Source organism: Podarcis raffonei, chromosome 9 (assembly GCF_027172205.1).
Source record: "Podarcis raffonei isolate rPodRaf1 chromosome 9, rPodRaf1.pri, whole genome shotgun sequence".
Lineage (NCBI taxonomy): Eukaryota > Metazoa > Chordata > Lepidosauria > Squamata > Lacertidae > Podarcis > Podarcis raffonei.
In genome coordinates, this window is record NC_070610.1 from 41,175,617 (window position 1) to 41,194,878 (window position 19,262).

The following is a 19,262-nucleotide window of genomic DNA, read 5'->3' on the forward strand; positions in this document are numbered from 1 at the left end:
AAAACAGCTGGAGGGCCAAGTTTGACCAAGCCTGTTTTAAAACATGGAGAACATTGGAGCAAAGCTTCCCTTTGTTCAATTACCATTATTTTTATAGACTTAAATGTCTGGCTCCCTCACAAGGTCAGTAACACAGTGATGCTGCTCACATGGGTTGTTTGGATTCCTGCTGTTTCCCCCTCCACTGAGACTATGGAAACAGATAACGCAAATATCCAAATGCAGAGAAGAATCTATCTGGTGGCAATCTATAAAACAAGGGTGGTTTATGAACGGGGTCTTTGAAAATATGCAATGTCCACCACCCATTTAAGAGACTGGAACTCTTCTAAAGAGATGAATGGAACCCATTTCCTTAGTATAAGAATTATGAGTTGGATATCACATATATTATCAGTTGTCAGCCTGGGAGGTGGGCAGCAACTGAATGAAAAAGAATGAAGCAAGTCCTACCTATATAGTTTTTGCATACAGTAGATCTTGCTACAGGGAAGGTATTTCTATGCTATTAAGTACAGATTTGGCCCAAAAACAGTTTTGCACATTCATGATTTGGTGTTATTTTGCGTATACAACAATGCAACTGGTGTGAATATTTCATTCCCCCTCGAAAAAATATTACAAAGTAAATGATGTATTATTTAACACAACACAAGCCACTTGTCACTTCTGTATCTTCATGCTTGATTTCTATTTTTCCTTCCCCCAACCTATTTGCATTTCAGTTTTCGTACATCTTTTTAAAAGACAACCCAACGATTGAACATTGCTTAAGAACTTTGCTCCAAATGTCACAAGCCTCTGACAAATAAGAAATATGCACTTTCTAGCTGAGCAGGTACAATAAGGAATAACTGCTCGAGAGAAGAACTTCAGTAGCCTATTGCTTTCTAATGAGCCATTTGCTACTGATGGATAGATAGATACTTTGGCAGGGAACACTATGCAAAGGAAATATTTCAAGGGCTGGGACCTGTAAACAGGGTGATACATTGTTCAACTCTGAATCAATGAAAGTTGAATTCTTTAACAATGTAAACTAAGTGAAACGGTGTAAACAGGAGTCCATAAATTTAGTCACCATGGAAACTGTCCGTCCTTCCTCTGGCAATCATCCCTGCCCTCATCTTCAACTTCCTGAGCTTCAAAAGGCCCTGCCTCTTTCCTGAACCTAAGCTTGTAGGGGGAAGTTTCGCAGTCTCCATGCTGCACTTTATAGAAACATTCTGAGCAGCTCCAAAGCACAGCGTGAAGTCAGAGATGAGACTCTACTCCTATCCTGAGCCATTCTGTCTTCTGAGAACTTAGGAAAGGGGCACAACATTTGTGGACTTCTGTATGTGTCCAGGGAGCTATGCAAGAGGCTCCTGTAGCGTGACTGCTGCCGCCTTCTGAATTCTGTTTACTTTCTGAACTTGTAATAAAAGCCAGAATGTTTTTTATTATACACCCAGTAGCAAATACAATGGCTAAAGAATTGTAGCATATAGTACACTGGGTATATGGGTAGTTAAAATGCTGCCTTAAGTGCAACAGTTACAGGTAGGTAGCTGTGTTGGTCTGCTGTAGTCGAAACAAAAAAAAATGAGGGGGGAAAATCCTTCCAGCAGCAAGTGTGCATGCACACGAAAGCTCAGACCAATAACTAACAGTTGGTCTCTAAGGTGATACTGGAAGGAATTTTATTTTATTTTATTTATTTTGTTTTGTTTTAACTGCAATATTTTGGGGATTAACATGCTAGCTTCTTAGCTTGCTCAGATCTTCAAGCTAACACTTCAATAAAGAGCTAGCTTGCAATCCAGCAAAATGTTGCAAAGTGTGACTATTTTAATTACTTCTACACCGTAGCAGTAAAACTGTGCAAGTCGAAGCATGCTGATGTTGAGTTATACCAAAAGCATCCATGATATGGCATACACTTGAAGACAACCCTAATTGCAATACTACTATTCCTTCACTTCCTTTGGCTTTGCACACCACCCTCTCTTCTTTCCCAGTCCATCTGTGTAAAGTCATCTCATTTGGCAGCTCTTCGTCTTTAACAATGCTTCCTCCTGTCACTCTTCTCATTCCTGGGAACTCACGTGCTCATGGAATCAGCTATACTTTCCTTAGAAGACTCCCAAGGCTACCCTTGACATTCCACACTTTTCAGACCCAGAACTTTGTGCCTGTGCTCACACATGTGCACATACATGTTTCTCCCTTCTCTTGCATCTGAGACTGAATGCAGAAATCATTGCTCACCTTCCCTCCCCTCCAAAAAAAACCACCAAACACATACACACATCCTATTCCTTTGCAACCACCATTAGAGAAACCCATTTCCCTTTGTTCCTAAATATGCAACCTTTGCCATGTCTTCATCTTTGTTCCTTCCTTCTCTTCTTATACACAAGCTGGAGGAGGAGATGTCTTACACATTCTTTTAGATATGGGGGGGCGGGGAGGAACCAGAAGTCATTTTTCCCTGTTTGTATCTACTGTTGGGACACTCCTTCATGACTGGGTCATCCTGGGCCTCAACACTGGTCTCTGCTAAAGCCACCTTTCCCTTTAGTGATAACATCTGCAAGCCAGTTTATATATTCAGGGAAGTATATGACATAGTCCTCCATCTGAAAAGAGATTCTGTATGAAGGTGCCAAGGAGCAATTCCACATGAACATTCTGTGGTGGTCCTGGATGTCAGAGTTGGTTTTCCATGAAATGCTCAGTATCTACAAACTTCTGTTCTTATAGTTAAATGGACTTTTTTACTCTCCAGTCCCCAATAATCTATTTATTTTCTCTCTCTTTTTGTTAGCACATAAAACACCTTCTCTCTCGGACTTCCAGGTTAGCGCCATCGACTAATGGCGGATTCCCTCTGAGCTCCGGAGGGAATCGGCTCTGTAGGATTGGGTCTTGCCGCTGTGGTGACACGGGGACCCTTAAAAATCACAGGCGGTGAAGCCTGTGAACCTGGTGACTCGGCGGGCACCATTTGCGCCCCCCCCCGACCTGTGAAGAGCCTTTTTAAAGGCTTCGGAACGGGGGACGGGGTGAGCGGCGCGGTGCTGAGAGTCGACTGCTTCTCCTGCAGAGTGAAGCTGCATTGCCATGGTCGGAGAGCGCTGACTTCTTCTTTGGAACAATTGGACTCTAAAAGTAACAACCCGTGAGTACTACGGAAATTGGTATCGTAAAGAATTTTTTTTTTTTTTAAAGAATTAGGCACGATCGGGGAAGGTGTAAAAAGGAAGTTTGCCTCCCCGTCTTGTAAACAAGTTAAAGCAAAGACCTGCTAACTAAGGTCGAGAGAACCTCTTTTTTCCTTCTTTGGTAAAAGACTTTAATTTCACGGTTTGGCAGTATAAGAAATCTTGCTGGAGGATAAAAGAGCTAATTTTGGGAGCTGAAGTGTCACCCTCCCGGACCCGGGAGTGTTCCGTGAGAGAGCCTGTTGATGAGGTACTAAAGAGCTTGACAGCTGTCAAATTAGCTGTCAAGACAGAAAAAGAGAACTTTGTTTCTGCTGCTTTTGCTGGTTATATCTGTTACAATTTTTGTTACAATTTGTTGAAAACCAGGAAGAACCAATACAAACTAACTGGATTTTGGGATTTGAGCTGGAATGAACATTAAGAAACCAAAATCCCTCTAGAGGGGGTTTTGGGACATTACAAGAATGGCTGGAGGAGGGAGAGTTCAGGCTGAATTGGACAGAGTCTTTGTTCTCTTGGGAAAGTTACAAGGCCAAATTGATGTTTTGGCTATAAATGTTACAACTCTGGGCTCAACTGTAAACAATATCATGGAACCTGATAAGGATTTGAACCAGGAAGTTTATCCAACTGAACAGAAAGAGAAATTTGACAACATTGAGAACTTGGAGAAGGAGACATATGTTGTCCCTGAAGAAAAGGAAGGAGGAGCTGTAATTCTGCAGATGATGAAAGAGGATTTGAGGTTTGGCATGATGGCAATGAAGGAAAATAAGAACTTGATGTGGAAAATCTGGCCTGAATTGCAGATGGAAAAAAGGAGAGATCTCCTTATGTGGAGATATGAAGACCTAAGGATTACAAATTTGCTTAAGGTGGAGGTTGGAGCCTTGGGGACATTTGGTTTTGAAAGGAGTAAGAAACAAGATTTGGGCCCCACCTTTAAGTATGGAGGACTGGTTGGAAGAAATATGGATCCTGAAGGGTCAGAGCTTCTCCGAGATTTGGTGTTTAATTTTAAGGACTATCAGAAAAACCAGCAGAGAGGAATTGAGAGAGAATTAAGAGCCTCGGATGTGAGATCTCCAGGCTAATACTAGATTAAGACTGGTGGATATTTGTGGGGGACTGAAACCGGGCAAGGGGGGTGTGGGGCTTGGGAATCCAAAGGGTACATAATTATAATGTGTTTTTGTTTTCATTTTGTTTTGGTAATGTGTATGAAATTTGGGAAATTCGTGGAAGGGAATCTGGGTCGACTTTAGAAAGAATGTTTTAAGAATGTGTATTGAGGTAAACTGCGGGAGGTAGTGGAGGACAGAGGTGCCTGGCGTGCTCTGGTCCATGGGGTCACGAAGAGTCGGACACGACTAAACGACTAAACAACAACAACAACAACATTGAGGTACAAGTGTTGATGTTGAAGTTTGGATAAGGTAAAATTGGTTTGTTTTAAAATGGACTAAATTAAAGGAAAATAAGGTTAGCAAAAATAAATTGAGGAAATGGATGAAAGAGAAAAAGTAAAATAATAATATGTTAAATTAAGCATAGAAATAGGTTAAAAATTATGGATAAGGATTTGCTGAATTAACAATTTGAATTGGAATACAAGAAAGGGGAGTATGAGGAGGTCAGGGAAATATGTTATTCAAAAATAGATTTTGTGAACTTTATGTGTTTTTAATTTTTTTTGCTTTTTGCTTTTCTTTTTTTTCTTTTTGACTTTTTGTTTTTTTTATTGTATTAAATTCGAAAATCTTAATAAATATATTTTAAAAAAATAAAATAAAACACCTTCTCTCAATCATGCTGCTCTTATGCCTGGAACAACTTCTCTATTACTGTGCTTCAAATTTCTATTCTTCCTTTTAGTTCCTCCACCCAATCCAGTCCCCCCACCCCCCAGAAAGAATTTTCTGGCCTATTCTGTTACTGGCTATTGCCTTCCTACTCCTTAGGGTTGTCTTTCCTTGTCCATCAGCACTGTTTCATCACTTATACAATCTGAATACGTAACAAAAAATGTTTTCAAAAAATGCTCAAGAGCACAACAGGAAAGGAGTAATTAAGATCCCTAATGTATACTGACGGTTCCATAACACCACCTTTACAAGATATAGCTTTAGCATCCTCCTAAACAACATTTGCTCAAATTTAACATTGCTTTAAGGCTGCTGTAATGTCAGGTTTTGTGACATTAGTCAGCAAGTCACAGGATAAGGATTATATTTTTGGTTTAATCCTGACCTGAGTTCAGCAGAGTTCCACCGCTGCTGAAGAAAGGGGTCAGGGCAATTTATTATTTATTTATTTATTTATTTATTTATTAATTATCCCTCCTACTCTCCACAGCCACCAGTGCTCCCTGAAATACTGCCCCTGGGAGTTTTGGGGACCCCCTAGAACATTGTTTGAGGTGGTACTTGGGCTGCAGATGGAATAAGAAACTTTTGCGGGATCTTAGCTCCCAGAACCAATGAAAGAAACCCTTCCATCCATACTGGATCAAGTCTGGATTTGACTCACTATCTTGGCCAGTTAGAACACCCCCCCCAAAGACATATCTTTCTCATCTTCAAGAACATGTAGCTAATAGTGCCTGTTCAATTTGCTGAAGTTTTTTGACACAATCCTCCTCTTACCTCTTCTGTTTCTGGCAATAACTTGATGAGTTCACGTAGTATCTCAGAACCATAGAGATCACTTCTTCCTGAGTGGAGATCTTCAATTATGGATTCAACTGATCTTGGTGGGGAAATATAACAAAGACATACAGTTTGATCTAGGAAGTTTGCATTTCCATAGGATAGAACATTAGATTTCTTGCATGTTCAAGAACACAACCAAGCTATTTTTGCTTTATATGCTATGACAGCTTCATTGCTATACAACTTTCAGTGGCCATGCATGGTATTCAAATGTGTCCTCATTGCAGGTTCCACTGAAATGAATACAACTGTCTAGAACAATAATGCATTAATGCCAATGCAACCCACAATTCTTACTCTTTGCCTTTTTCACACATAAAATAAATGACTTTAGAAAAATAAAACATTAATCTTCAAACTATAATGGGTTTCAATCCTTGAAGAGAAACACTGAGCTCAACTGAAAATGAAGTATCTAACTATAGACTGCTCAACTTTACAGTAAGATTAGCACATGTATAAGGAAAATACAGTACAAGTAAAGTTGACACATCTGTACCCCATTTTTTAGTTAGATTGGGCTTGTAGCTATATTACTTATGGTGAGGTATTTCTCATTTTCTACCATATTTTTATCACCATGTCTGACAGTTGCAATAGTCATGTAACATCTTACTTTTTAAACTGCTTAAGGAAGATGCCAATATTCATACTTCTTTTGGCATCCAAAATATTAATCTGAAAAAAAAGAGAGTGATGCATTAAAAGGCTTGTTCAAACAGAATGTTTTAATAATGCTGGATTACTTTGCTTACATTTCCTGGCATGGAAAAGCAGAAGAAAGTTCTATCCTATAGCAAATGCAAGGATAATTCTTCTGTGATATGCAGATAATCCCAAATACTGTGTAAACATTCATACACCATGAAAGAAATTGCCATTAGAGCCAACTATCTGTAAACCAGAAATTACTTCTCTCTTTTTTTCCTATATAGTACAAACTTTACAATGCATGTATCCAGCAAAATACTGTTAACATTTCATACTTTTACACATCAAACACCATCACCTCTACAAAATGAAGCTGACTTTAAGTACTGCTGCCTTAGAACATAAATAATACACTTTAAGCTTTTTAAAAATAGCATTGCATCTTTATGGGGCTATTTGTTTAATATCCATCTGACACAAAAAAAATAGATTGGATCCACGGTTTTCACATTCATGCTAACTAAAATTCATTCTACCTTAGCACTGATACTATAATACTATAATTACTATATCAGCCCCTGCAAACGATCAGGATTTGTGGGAGTTGTAGCCCAGTCAGGGGTTAGCCAACATTGCTGTGCATAGTTGCACATGCACAAATGAATGATAAGAAACAAAGGTGAAAATGTTGTCCGGAGCTTGTCCCACCCTGGGGGGCGGGGGGCGGAGAGATAGAATACAAATGAAACCTGAAGACTATCCTAACCCTCTAAAGTTTTCTTGACTCCTTTTGATATACATGCCTACCCCTTTGAATCTGTGGCTAGTCTTCAAATGCTAAAAGCCCAAAAAGTATGTGGCTTTCATTTTGCACACTCCAGACACAGTATTTCACCACATTCCAAACTGGAATCTAAAAAAGCCAGAAACAATTACCTGGAATGATGCCACCTTATGTTATTTAGGTAAAAACGTTACATTGGTAACTAGGCTTTCATTGCTCCTATTAACCCCCATGCAGTTCATTAGCAGCAGAAAACTGCTTTATGACAACTGTCACCTGTAGGCCAGAAAAGGCAGATATCCAAAAGCATAATGTCTTTTACAAGAATAGCTCTGTCATACACAGTGACTAGTCTAGCAGCCCTCAGTTAAATTCCTCTTAGGATAGCATAACATACCACACTTGGTAATCTAAAACTAAAAATATACCGTTTTGTTCAATTCCCTGAAGCAGGGGTGAAAATATGAATTGTGGTTTTTGTGTGGTAGTACTCAAATCCCTGTGACAGGGTGAGCTCCCGTTTCTCGGTCCCTGCTCCTGCCAACCTAGCAGTTCAAAAGCATGTCAAAGTGCAAGTAGATAAATAGGTACCGCTCTGGTGGGAACGTAAACGGCATTTCTGTGCACTGCTCTGGTTCGCCAGAAGCGGCTTAGTCATGCTAGCCACATGACCCGGAAGCTGTACACCAGCTTCCGTGGCCAATAAAGCAAGATGAGCGCCGCAACCCCAGAGTCGTCCACGACTGGACCTAATGGTCAGGGGTCACTTTACCTTTACTCACAAAATACAGTTGTTTGACTCATGCAAAGTCAGAGTTATCAGTTAGTCATTCCAATGCTATAATGTTGACTGATAACAGAAGTGACATCAGAATTCTCCTCCAAATGACTCTATGGTCTGGAAAGTAGTTACAGGCTAAGTTGCATTGTTTCTGACTCTTAGTAAGCAGTGAAAATAGCCAAGATCCATTGATCCCTGGGCAGGTACCTCCAGATGGTGGAGATGTCAGGCACTATCCTGGCGCCCAGATATCTTCACTTAGTTGCAAGTGGGCAATAGTCGGGTACAAAATGCACCCGGCACCTTGCTAATTTTGAACACTGTAACTATTGATAACAAGACCCTAAGTTTCCTGATAAATTACTGTTGGTGTTTATCTGAGAATGTACAAACATTACAAAAGTCCCCACTTGTTACAATATGCTGTTTATAACTAAAACATGAATACTAAGTTTTATTTTTTAAATTAGATGTTTCAAGTCCAGTCTTATATGAAGAACAACCCCTTCTGAATATTTGCCAAAGCAAGGAGTACATGGTTAAGTGAAAACGTACGCATATAGTACAGCCTGAACTGTCATTACAGAAGCTGTATCTGCTATCTAATCTGTTCTCAAATGTTTTCCTGAATGTACTTTCATTGACCCCTAGAATAGCAATTTCATTGGCTAACTGGTAAACCCATATTTAGATGCAAGGGAATCCTTTATAATTTTTATAAGATGTGTTAAAAGATACCAGATCACTATGTTAAAGGGAGGGGCAAACATAAGCCCACAGGGGGGTCATATCATACTATCAATTTTGAAGTTACCACATGAAATAGATAAAAGTACACCATCTCCTTGGGTGGGTACTAACTTGAGGCATATTCTCTCTTTTGCAAACACCTGCCTATCAGACCCTCTCAGTGAGCTGTGCAGTCAGATATTGAAGAGGATGCAACAGGCAAGGTGAAAAGAGCTCTCTGTTCAGCAAGCATTACTTTTTCCACACTCTACCGACAAATTTCTCCCTTTTGCTTACTGATTCATGCAACATGCTTTCTTGAACACTTGCCCTCAGATGTTTCAAGCAAGTACTGTATTTAGCAGGAAGCCTCAGGAACTAATAAGCACCCACCCTTTGGAAGTGCTCAAAAATTCAGGAAGACAAGCAAGGACAAAAGTTAAAACCTGTTAAAGTGTTGCTCAGCACATGGCAATTATCATCTGTGCTTTTACATGTAAATGCCACATTTTTATCACTCCTAAATCCTGTTTGGCATTCCTGACAACCATCACCTCATTCTGGGGCTTGGCTCTGCTCTTACTTAAAATGTATGCCAGCATATTTCCACATTTTCATTACTCTACAGTCCTGAGACTTGAGCATCTTTGCAACCTCATGCCTCCTGACCTGAAGTCATATATAAAGTTTAGTCATACAGATGACCAAGATTAAACACTTGATAAAAACTAAAATTGCACTCAGTGCAATGTTGATAGCTCATTTCTATTAAAGACGTTAAACAGATTGTAACTTGATTCAACCTGAAAGTGAATACGCTAGTTCTTTCCCTGCCTTTGAAGCCAAACTTGCAAGACATGTGCATTGGACTGAAAGCTCAAGCTACAATTTTCATCATGTTTCTCAGTCTTGAAACAGAGCTCAAAGGCTCTTTCTTCATCATCTTTTATCTGAGGTGTTTCATTTCCATTCTTTTTGGATAACTAGCTGCTTATAGATTTATTAAGCATCATATCTCCTGATATTCTTCAAGACTCATTAAGTGAATCCCACTTTTATCCCATATTTTATGAATGGAAGGAGAGACAGGGCAGTCAAACAATTGAGTTATTTGAATGTAGAAAAAAGTGGCTTTTGAAGGAAAGATCTATGGACAGAAGACCAGATTCTGCTATTTCAAGCCCAAACATCTTTAGTCTACATAGATTTTTCAATTCGGCATAAAAGTTATGTATTCTTCTAGAAAAAACTGGAATTATAATTTACCCCAACACACATTAATCTTTTAAAATGTCTTAAGTTACGAACTTAATTCGTTCCGGAGGTCTGTTCTTAACCTGAAACTGTTCTTAACTAGAGGCAAGCTTTCGCTAATGGGGCCTCTTGCTGCCACTGCGCCGCCAGCACACGATTTCCATTCTCATCCTCGGGCAAAGTTCTCAACTCGAGGTAACTCTTCAAGGTTAGTGGAGTTTGTAACCTGAAGCATTTGTAACCTGAGGCGTTTCTAACTCGAGGTACCACTGCATTTTGCAATGAAATTCCAAGATGTCTTCTCTTCCAATCATCTCCCCTTCCCCAACCCTTTTGACTAATATCCTTCTTCCTCACTAGCAATGTAAAGTAATATCCACATTCAGCACTACACTACACTCCATTCATTAGGACAGAGTGTGTGTATACGTACATATACACATACACAGGATGTAGATGAATGTATACACCTATATTCTACTTATATTTGAAGAGCACTCAGTTTTCCTCATCTGCATGGGAATAATTTACTATTATACTCTAGTTGAGTAAAAATCTCCCATTTCTTTCACCTGGCACAAGATGATAGTCCAATAATTGTCATTTGGCAATTCACTTTAAAACTGCTTTTTCCACAACTTTGAAAAAGTAGATTTCACAGCACTTCGACCCTTGCATGCCTATTTTGGATTCATCTTTATGAACAAGTCTGAAATCAAACAAAAACCCTCTAGAGCAGGGGTAGTCAACCTTTTTATACCTACCGTCCACTAATGCATCTTTCTTGATGGTAAAATTCCCTTACAGCCCACCAGCGCTCAATGGAAGGAGGATTCAGCTTGTGCCGTAGAACCCCCGACCGCCCACCTAGAATCCTGAAACGCCCACTAGTGGGTGTTAGGGACCAGGTTGATAACCCCTGCTCTAGAGCCATAGATAAAAATCACAAGACAGATAAAGAAATAATATTGGGGCATCAACAAAGACTTGTATATTCCTTTCTCACCGGGGTCACCATTCTTTTGCGCCCCATGATCACATCTGGAATTTTGAAAAGGTGTCATAGTACCTTAGTCCCTATGGTTCATTCTTCCACCTCCCCCTCCCTTGTCACTTGTCCAAAACAGAAATACACAATATGTGGTTGTGTATGCACACATTCTTCAATTTCCACGAGAACTGGATAAAAATCAGATGCAGCGGAATTAAATTGGATTGAATTTGTGCGATTTCCCCCAAACACCAGCAAAATAAAGTTAATGCTTGTAGACTGCAGAGTAAATAAAATAAAATAAAATCAGATCCGGTGCTTGCCACAAAGACATCAATCCAAGGCACAGATCCACATGGATCTTCATGATTTTCACATAGGCTGACAAGAAAACCATCACCAAATCACAGAACTCATATACTGGGAGGCCTACTGTTTAATAGGTAAAATCTCTTGTAAAAATTATGAGGGATCATATGGAGATATGCCTCAGATCCATGTTTTTTCATCACGGCAACACTGGAAAGCAGGCATAGGGCCGGAGTTTGCCTATGCCTGCTGTAAAGCATTCAGTCATTTCTGGTTCAGCTGTTCAGTTGCTCTCTAGGGGCCTGTTCTCAGGATCACAATAGGGGGAATCAAAAGCTTCTGATCAATTTCTGCTGCTTTCCAGTCACACTGAACCAGGCATACACATGCCTGCGCTACATGCTGAAGACAGCACGGAATGACTTTTAGTTTACCATCATAATTGTATACTGGTGTCTGGAAGTTGGTATGCCTACGATGCACCCTAATTAAATATGTGATCCCCCTTCAAACCACATGTTAAACAGGGTTTTAAACTTTATTTGAACATGTATTTGGGGGCGGGTAGAAGCATGCCCAATTGCCCAACTGCCCCTCCTGCTATGACAGCCCCAGATCACTCCAGGTGGACTCAACCCAGCGCATTCAAGAGACTGCCTCAGCCTGCTCCGTGGCAAATCCTGGATCAATCCAGTTTGGCCCGATTCGGGATTAGTCCGAAGCCCTAGTATTAATGGTACACCTGTCTTTACCCCAGCTTCTGTCTGCACTCATACAAATCCATAGTTTGGTTAAATATTACAGATGCACAGTGATGGGCAAGCTACACTGTGCCATGGGTCAACTTTGCATCCTTTGCCATAGAACAACCTGGTCTTCACTGCTGATTTTTACTTGGCAGGGGTTTAATCTAACCCAACAGTTTCACGCAAAATATCTAAATTTTTAAGGGGTTCCTAATAAAGGAGGGGACGCGGGTGCCGCTGTGGAGGGGACGCAGGTGGCGCTGTGGGTAAAACCTCAGCACCTAGGACTTGCCGATCGCATGGTCGGCAGTTCGAATCCCCGCGGCGGGGTGCGCTCCCGTCGTTCGGTCCCAGCGCCTGCCAACCTAGCAGTTCGAAAGCACCTCCGGGTGCAAGTAGATAAATAGGGACCGCTTACCAGCGGGAAGGTAAACGGCGTTCCGTGTGCTGCGCTGGCTCGCCAGATGCAGCTTGTCACGCTGGCCACGTGGCCCGGAAGTGTCTGTGGACAGCGCTGGCTCCCGGCCTCTAGAGTGAGATGAGCGCACAACCCTAGAGTCTGGAAAGACTGGCCCGTACGGGCAGGGGTACCTTTACCTTAATAAAGGTGGAGGACATGGGTGACGCTGTGGTCTAAACCACTGAGCCTCTTGGGCTTGCCGATTGGAAGGTTGGCAGTTCACATCCACGCAACTAGGTGAGCTCCTGTTGCTCTGTCCCAGCTTCTGTCAAGCTAGCAGTTCGAAAGCACACTATTGCAAGTATATAAATAGGTACTGCTGTGGCGGGAAGGTTAATGGCATTTCTGTGCGCTCTGGCTTCCATCATGGTGTTCCGTTGCACCAGAAGTGGTTTAGTCATGCTGGCCACATGACCCGGAAAGCTGTCTGTGGACAAACACTGGCTCCCTTGGCCTGAAAGCGAGATGAACTCCACACCCCATAGTCGCCTTTGACTGGACTTAACCATCCAGGGGTCATTTACATTTACCTTTTATGTATATATTGCTTTTCCATGGCAATGAAATAACTTGTTTTGAGACCTCAAACTATTTTCTGTGTGACAACACCATTAAACATTTATAGAACTACTCTGGAATAAAGTGGTTTGAAGTCAGCTATTAAAATCAACAAAAAAACTACAGGTAGCAACCTCTCTGCAGGAGGTGGACAAGAACTTGAAATAACTTTTCAAATGTACACACAGCTATGATTAACACACTTAAGTATATACACCCACTTCGCTACCCTCCCTTTCAATCTTACCAAATATGTGTATGTGTTTAGTCATAGTATGCAAACTCCTTTACCAACTTGTAACAATCTGTAGTCAGACAGAAAGATGTTTCCAAGCAGATTTTTCTAAATGTGCTCCTAGAATTATCAGGTGCTTCTTGTTTAATTCTATATGCATGAACTTGTCTTTTCTGCGAATTTCTACCAGAGACTGCATTATTATTTTCTTCTAATTGTGCTTGCACACTATCTTAGACATTTTTCCCAAACCACATGATGACGTCCCCACACAGACACCCAACCTAGCAAAACCTAACATTAGCAGCTTTCCAAAAGTCTGTCTAGATTGCATTTTCAACACAACAGTAATGCTAAGAGGCAAAAGCTTCAAAAGGCACAGCCCAAACATATTAGCGTATTATAAAAAGAGAACGATCACTTTATAGCACATACACTCATGAATGATAAATAAGCAGTGGAATTGCTTATGTTATACAGAAGGTATCAAATTATTATTTTTTCGGGAACACATAATTTGATAAAATATTTACACAAGGATATTTCCACAAAAATGCAGTGTTGTTTTATGGATTTAGTCTTCCTTATACATTTGTAATAATCTCCCATAAGTTATTTTAGAGGCATTTGCCACGAGATAAAAGTTAAATGGGTTTTAATTTTTCAAGAAGAGCTAACATGTTCCTGTCATGTGATGCTTTTCAGTAAACATGCTTAGGATTGCAAGTCCACGGAGCTCAAAGGAGCTGACTCACTAATGTGTGTGCTTAGGATTGCAAGCCTAACACCCTAACACACTTTAGGATGCATGGCAGCAAATGTGCTGCCTACCAACTCTTCTGGCTACAATCCAAACAACTAACTTTATGAGGGTAATGGCACCATGCAGCATTTTTATACAGCATTTCCTGAAAAGAAAGCCACTTCTGACACAAATATTTCTTTGCTGAAGGAAGCCCTTCATGCATGCAGTACCCAACTTCCAAGTTTTAGACTGCTTTTACTTCTTTCTACTGTACATAGTTAGTGGCCCAACTTCCTTATCCCTTTAATATTCAGCAGCTCATTAATACAGATCATATAATAATAAAATTTTATTTATACCCCGCCCTTCCCGGTTCAGAAAACCGGGCTCAGGGCGGCTAACAACAAATTCAAAACACTTAATTGATGCAACAAAAAACAGCATAAAATACAATATAAAATGTGAATAACAATACATTCAGAATTCAAAAATCAATTTAGGGGGGGAAACCATCCAATAAACATTAGATGATCACCAGGGCTAGCTGGCTAAATTAGTCCTATTTGGGCCAGCAAGGAGGCCAGGGGAGAATTAGCTGTGAGTTCCCAGAGCAGGTAGTATTCATAAAAAGGGGAGGAGGAGAGAAGGAAGGGGAATGAAAGATCAGGTTAAGTTCAGATTGAAAGCCAGGCGGAATAGCTTTGTCTTACAGGCCCTACAGAAGGAAGTTAAATTCTGCAGGGCCCTGGTCTCATAGGACAGAGCATTCCACCAGGTCGGAGCCATCACTGAGAAGGCCCTGGCCCTGGTGGAGGATAATCTGACTCACTAAGCAAGACCTCAATTTTCCTGAACGAAGAAGTGAATTATGTGCAAACAGATCTAACAAGTAGCCAAGACAAAGACCTTACGCACACCAGAAACATGTGTGCCCATACTGACTCAGGAAGGTTCCTTGCTCCAGGAACTAGGGTCACTTCCACTGCCTCAAAGTCAGAAGAAAAGAAGTGAGCTGCAGACTACAGAGCCATGCATTAAGAAAAATACCACCACTCTCATGTATTCTGCGTCAAATAATGTGAATGCTACACGCAAAATAATGCAATAAAACAAACCTGCTTTAGTTTATCTATTTTACACTGCCTCAAATTTTAAAAATTAAATGAATCAAGATGGGTAAAGCACCCCTTCCCAGTAGAGAAACTAACTATAGACTGGTGCTGGAATCTTACTTCATCACTAGTGAGAAGAGTATATCCTCCACTGTACCTGAGACCGCAGGATAGGGTGGGTTTTTTTGGCAGGAGAGGGGGTAGGACAGACCAAGTTGCAAAAAAAGAGTCTCCACCCACCAACAGACAGGAATGGCTAGGGGGGAGACTTTGGAGAAACAGCCAGGGGAGCTTCCTGCAATACCACTCCAACATGTGCCGCCTGAGGTTTCACTTCACTATGGCCAATGGTAGGGCCACTCTTGATTTACTGGGTGCTGTCATAGATCCATTACAAGCCTCTACCTCCCACCTTCAGCTCTGGCAGCTGGGATGAAGAGGTGGAGGCATGAGGACTCCTAAACACTAGTCAGGCATAGAGGTAGAACCAGCTTCTGCCTCTCCCTTCCAGCTCTGAGCACCTGTTTGCACAGAGGCACAGCAAGACAGTTCACCTCTGCCTCTCCCTTCCGATGCTGGAAGCTTGGAGCTCGAATAGTGGAGGCGCCAAGGAACAAAGAGCCTCAGCGCACTCCAGCTCTGAACTTTTGGGACTTTGAGGAGCAGGAGCAGCATTTCAGGCAAGCCTCTACCCAGTAAAGAGAGTGTGTTCTGGTAACAAATATTGGGTTGGTTAGTAAAGCATAGAGTCCACTCAAGCTCTAACGAATAAAAAACTAGTGGGAATTCTGGACAGCACAAGTTTTTAGACACTGTCCAAGTTTTTCATGAGAGCTAGGGGCTCGCCCTTTTCATGAGAGCAGATGTATCTGAACCGCACAGTAATATACAAAGTCCCAAAGATCCTTAAATACTTCAGGCAACGTCAAATTACAAATACATTAACCCCATCTCATTGCATGACACATCTTGATCCACAGACACCTTCAACCATCAATTTTGAGCGACACACAAATTTAGGCTCTAGCTACAGATCAAGAGTAGTATACAGATTTAATAAACAAACATTTTTCCTGATAGGAATAAGGCTACAGCACAAGAACAGGGGGCAAGGGAAACGAAGGCAAGAAGTTCCGTAGCAACTTCCAACACATAAGATTTTCTTTAACGAAGAGGAAGTACGCTCACACTTACCTCTTGTTTAGTATCTTTAAAGGACCTCCTTAAAGTTTTGGTTTTGGAACCTCGGGGTGGCGTCTCTTCTTGCTGGCCAAAGAACTCCTCCATTGTCTTTGTGTCAATCTGATAATTCTGTTTAGCACCAATAGTCCAGATATTGTTTTTGCCACGGACTTGTTCTTCAGGTATAGTTTTCCAGAAGAAGCTACGTAGTCTCTTTTTCTTGCTCTGGTGGCCATGCCCATTTACCAGCTGTGGCAGTGGAGGTCTGCTCAGTGCTAGAGGTGGAGGGGGTGGAGGAGGTGGCACCACTTCTAGTGAAGAAAATCCAGCTTCTGCGGGTGGACATGGTAGAGGTGGTGGCGGTGGTGGTGCTGGAGGCAGTTGTTCTTCTGGTTCGGTCGTATCTCCAATCATTAATCCAGCTTCAACTGAAATAGCTCCATTTTCTTTGTCATTGACCAAAGAGACACAATTCATAACGTGCATTTTACAGCCTCTCTCTCTATGAGAGAGAGAGACTTACTTCCTCAGATGTGCATGGAGCACCAAACACACAGCGGCAACTTATTATCTGCACACCAGAACTGTTAATTTACCATCAGCGACGGGGAATGCAGGAAATCAGTCATTTCTCAGAAACCTGCAACAAAATAATAGCAGAGAGAAACAAAATTAGACTGGATATGCTGAGTAGCATGGTTGAAGCATCAATTTGTAGGCTGTGTGCAAATAGGATGACCAATCCAGACACACCAATTAGTAGCCCCACCCTATGGCTCTTGGGCTTGAGGAGACACCCCAGTGCCATGTTTGTAAACAACAGAGGCAAGGACCATTGCTTTAAACCTTCATGCCCAAGGCTTGTTAGCTTAGTCTTTGAGTGTACAGACTATGATCCAAAGGAGGAGGTCATGCACATGAGAGGTGTCCATGGTTTTACTGAAGTAGTTCCATTCCTAATGAGTTAATGTGCTGTTGAAACACCAAAGGACCTTGCCTCTTTGGTAAAATTGAGCAATGAAATCAAGACCCTACAAATGAAGGCGGCACCTTAATGAAGGAGACAGCCATGACAATCCACAGGGATACTCATAGAGGTTTATTATGCAACCAGTGTTAGGACATTGTTACTTAATTTTTAAAAGCATAGGATACTACCTTACACTGAATCAGACCATTAGTCCATCTATCTAGCTCAGTATTGTCTACAGTAGGCACCCCCAAACTCGGTCCTCCAGATGTTTTGGGACTACAACTCCCACCATCCCTAGCTAACAGGACCAGTGGTCAGGGATGATGGGAACTGTAGTCCCAAAACATCTGGAGGGCTGAGTTTGGGGGTGCCTGATCTACACTGACTGGCAACTGCTCTCCAGAGTTTCAGGCAGGGATGCTCTTCCAGCCCTGCCTGGAGATGTCAGAGATTGCACCAGGGACCTCTTGCATTCAAGGCAGATGCTCTATCACTGAGCTAATATGGGATGTTAATTACATATACAGCTTTGCAAAAGGACAAGTATTATTATTATTCATTCCATTAATTGAGTAAATATAAAATTTATTTTAGCCTTGGCCTTGGCCCAGTATAACTGAAGGAGTATCTCAACCCCCATCGCTCAGCCCAGACACTGAGATCCAGCTTTGAGGGCTTTCTGGCGGTTCCCTCACTGCGAGAAGCAAAGTTACAGGGAACCAGGCAGAGGGCCTTCTCGGTAGTGGCGCTTGCCCTGTGGAATGCCCTCCCATCAGATGTCAAGGGAATAAACAACTATCCGACTTTTAGAAGACATCCAAGGCAATCCTGTTTAGGGAAGTTTTTAATGTTTGAAGTTTTATTCTGTTTTTAATGTTCTGTTGAAAGCCACCAAGAGTGGCTGGGGAAACCCAACCATATGGGTGGGGTAGAAACAATTTCTTCTTCTTCCTCTTCTTCTTCTTCTTCTTATTGCTATAGCCTGTACTTCAAAAATTAAGACAAATCTCCATTCACCTAATGAGTGAAAATTTGATACTATCTAACACTTTTATTTCATATTTCCACTTGAAATGCAGCTTCCTTGTTTTAAATGCAACACAAAGGTAATCCGAACACTTAATAGCAACTTTTATGATAACTAGATCTACACTAGCTTAATGAAAAAAATATTGAGGTAGTCTTCTCAAACTCATCATACCAACACTTAAAACCTTGTTATAACTGCATTAAAAACAAAAAGTTAATTGTAGACCTTGGACTCATCACTTCATCATCACTGCTTATCATTTACATTTCTTTCATATCATTAATATCACGAGTATGGATGCCAAGCTACAGTAGGAAGGCACACTTTACATATTGCATAGTACTATCTAACATTGTTATCCTTAAGCATTCAAGACTCTCCACAAAAGCTTGCCATGGGAACTTGATGACTAATAATAATAGAACAATGCGCCAAACATTTATTTAATTGCATTGGAATTGTTTAGCAATTTAGTCATTTCACCTTGTTCAGAGTAACATTTGTTTGGAACAGCAAGTTTAGAATTATCCTGAACTGAGTGCAGAAGTCAAGGCTTCCTATGAAAGATATGTACATATAGGAAGCCACAGTTTTCAAACTCTGAGAAATTAATAAGAAATCTTGTGAACTGTCAACTTTCTGGAGTCAGGTGTTTACCAACTATAATCCTCATTTTTAAAATTCAGATTTTAAAGGAGAATCTGTACACAGCCATAGTCACACACTGACTTTCCGAACCATGGCCCACATACATAGCAGGACCTGAAACGTATATTTAACCAAATGCCATTTTTCCTGCCTT

General features: G+C 41.1%; 1 protein-coding gene across 2 annotated transcripts in view; it reads right to left on the minus strand.

Moving 5' to 3' along the window:
• Positions 1 to 19,262, minus strand: part of FHDC1 (FH2 domain containing 1) — a 50,010-nt gene that overhangs the window by 21,105 nt on the left and 9,643 nt on the right. For both annotated transcript variants that reach the window (XM_053403088.1, XM_053403089.1), the window contains exons 2-4: positions 16,470 to 17,097; positions 6,537 to 6,598; positions 5,855 to 5,957 (exon numbers count right to left, since the gene is read on the minus strand). In XM_053403088.1, the coding sequence (XP_053259063.1) occupies positions 5,855 to 5,957; positions 6,537 to 6,598; positions 16,470 to 16,943 (639 nt within the window). In that variant the 5' untranslated portion in view covers positions 16,944 to 17,097. The remainder of the gene's footprint in view (positions 1 to 5,854; positions 5,958 to 6,536; positions 6,599 to 16,469; positions 17,098 to 19,262) is intronic.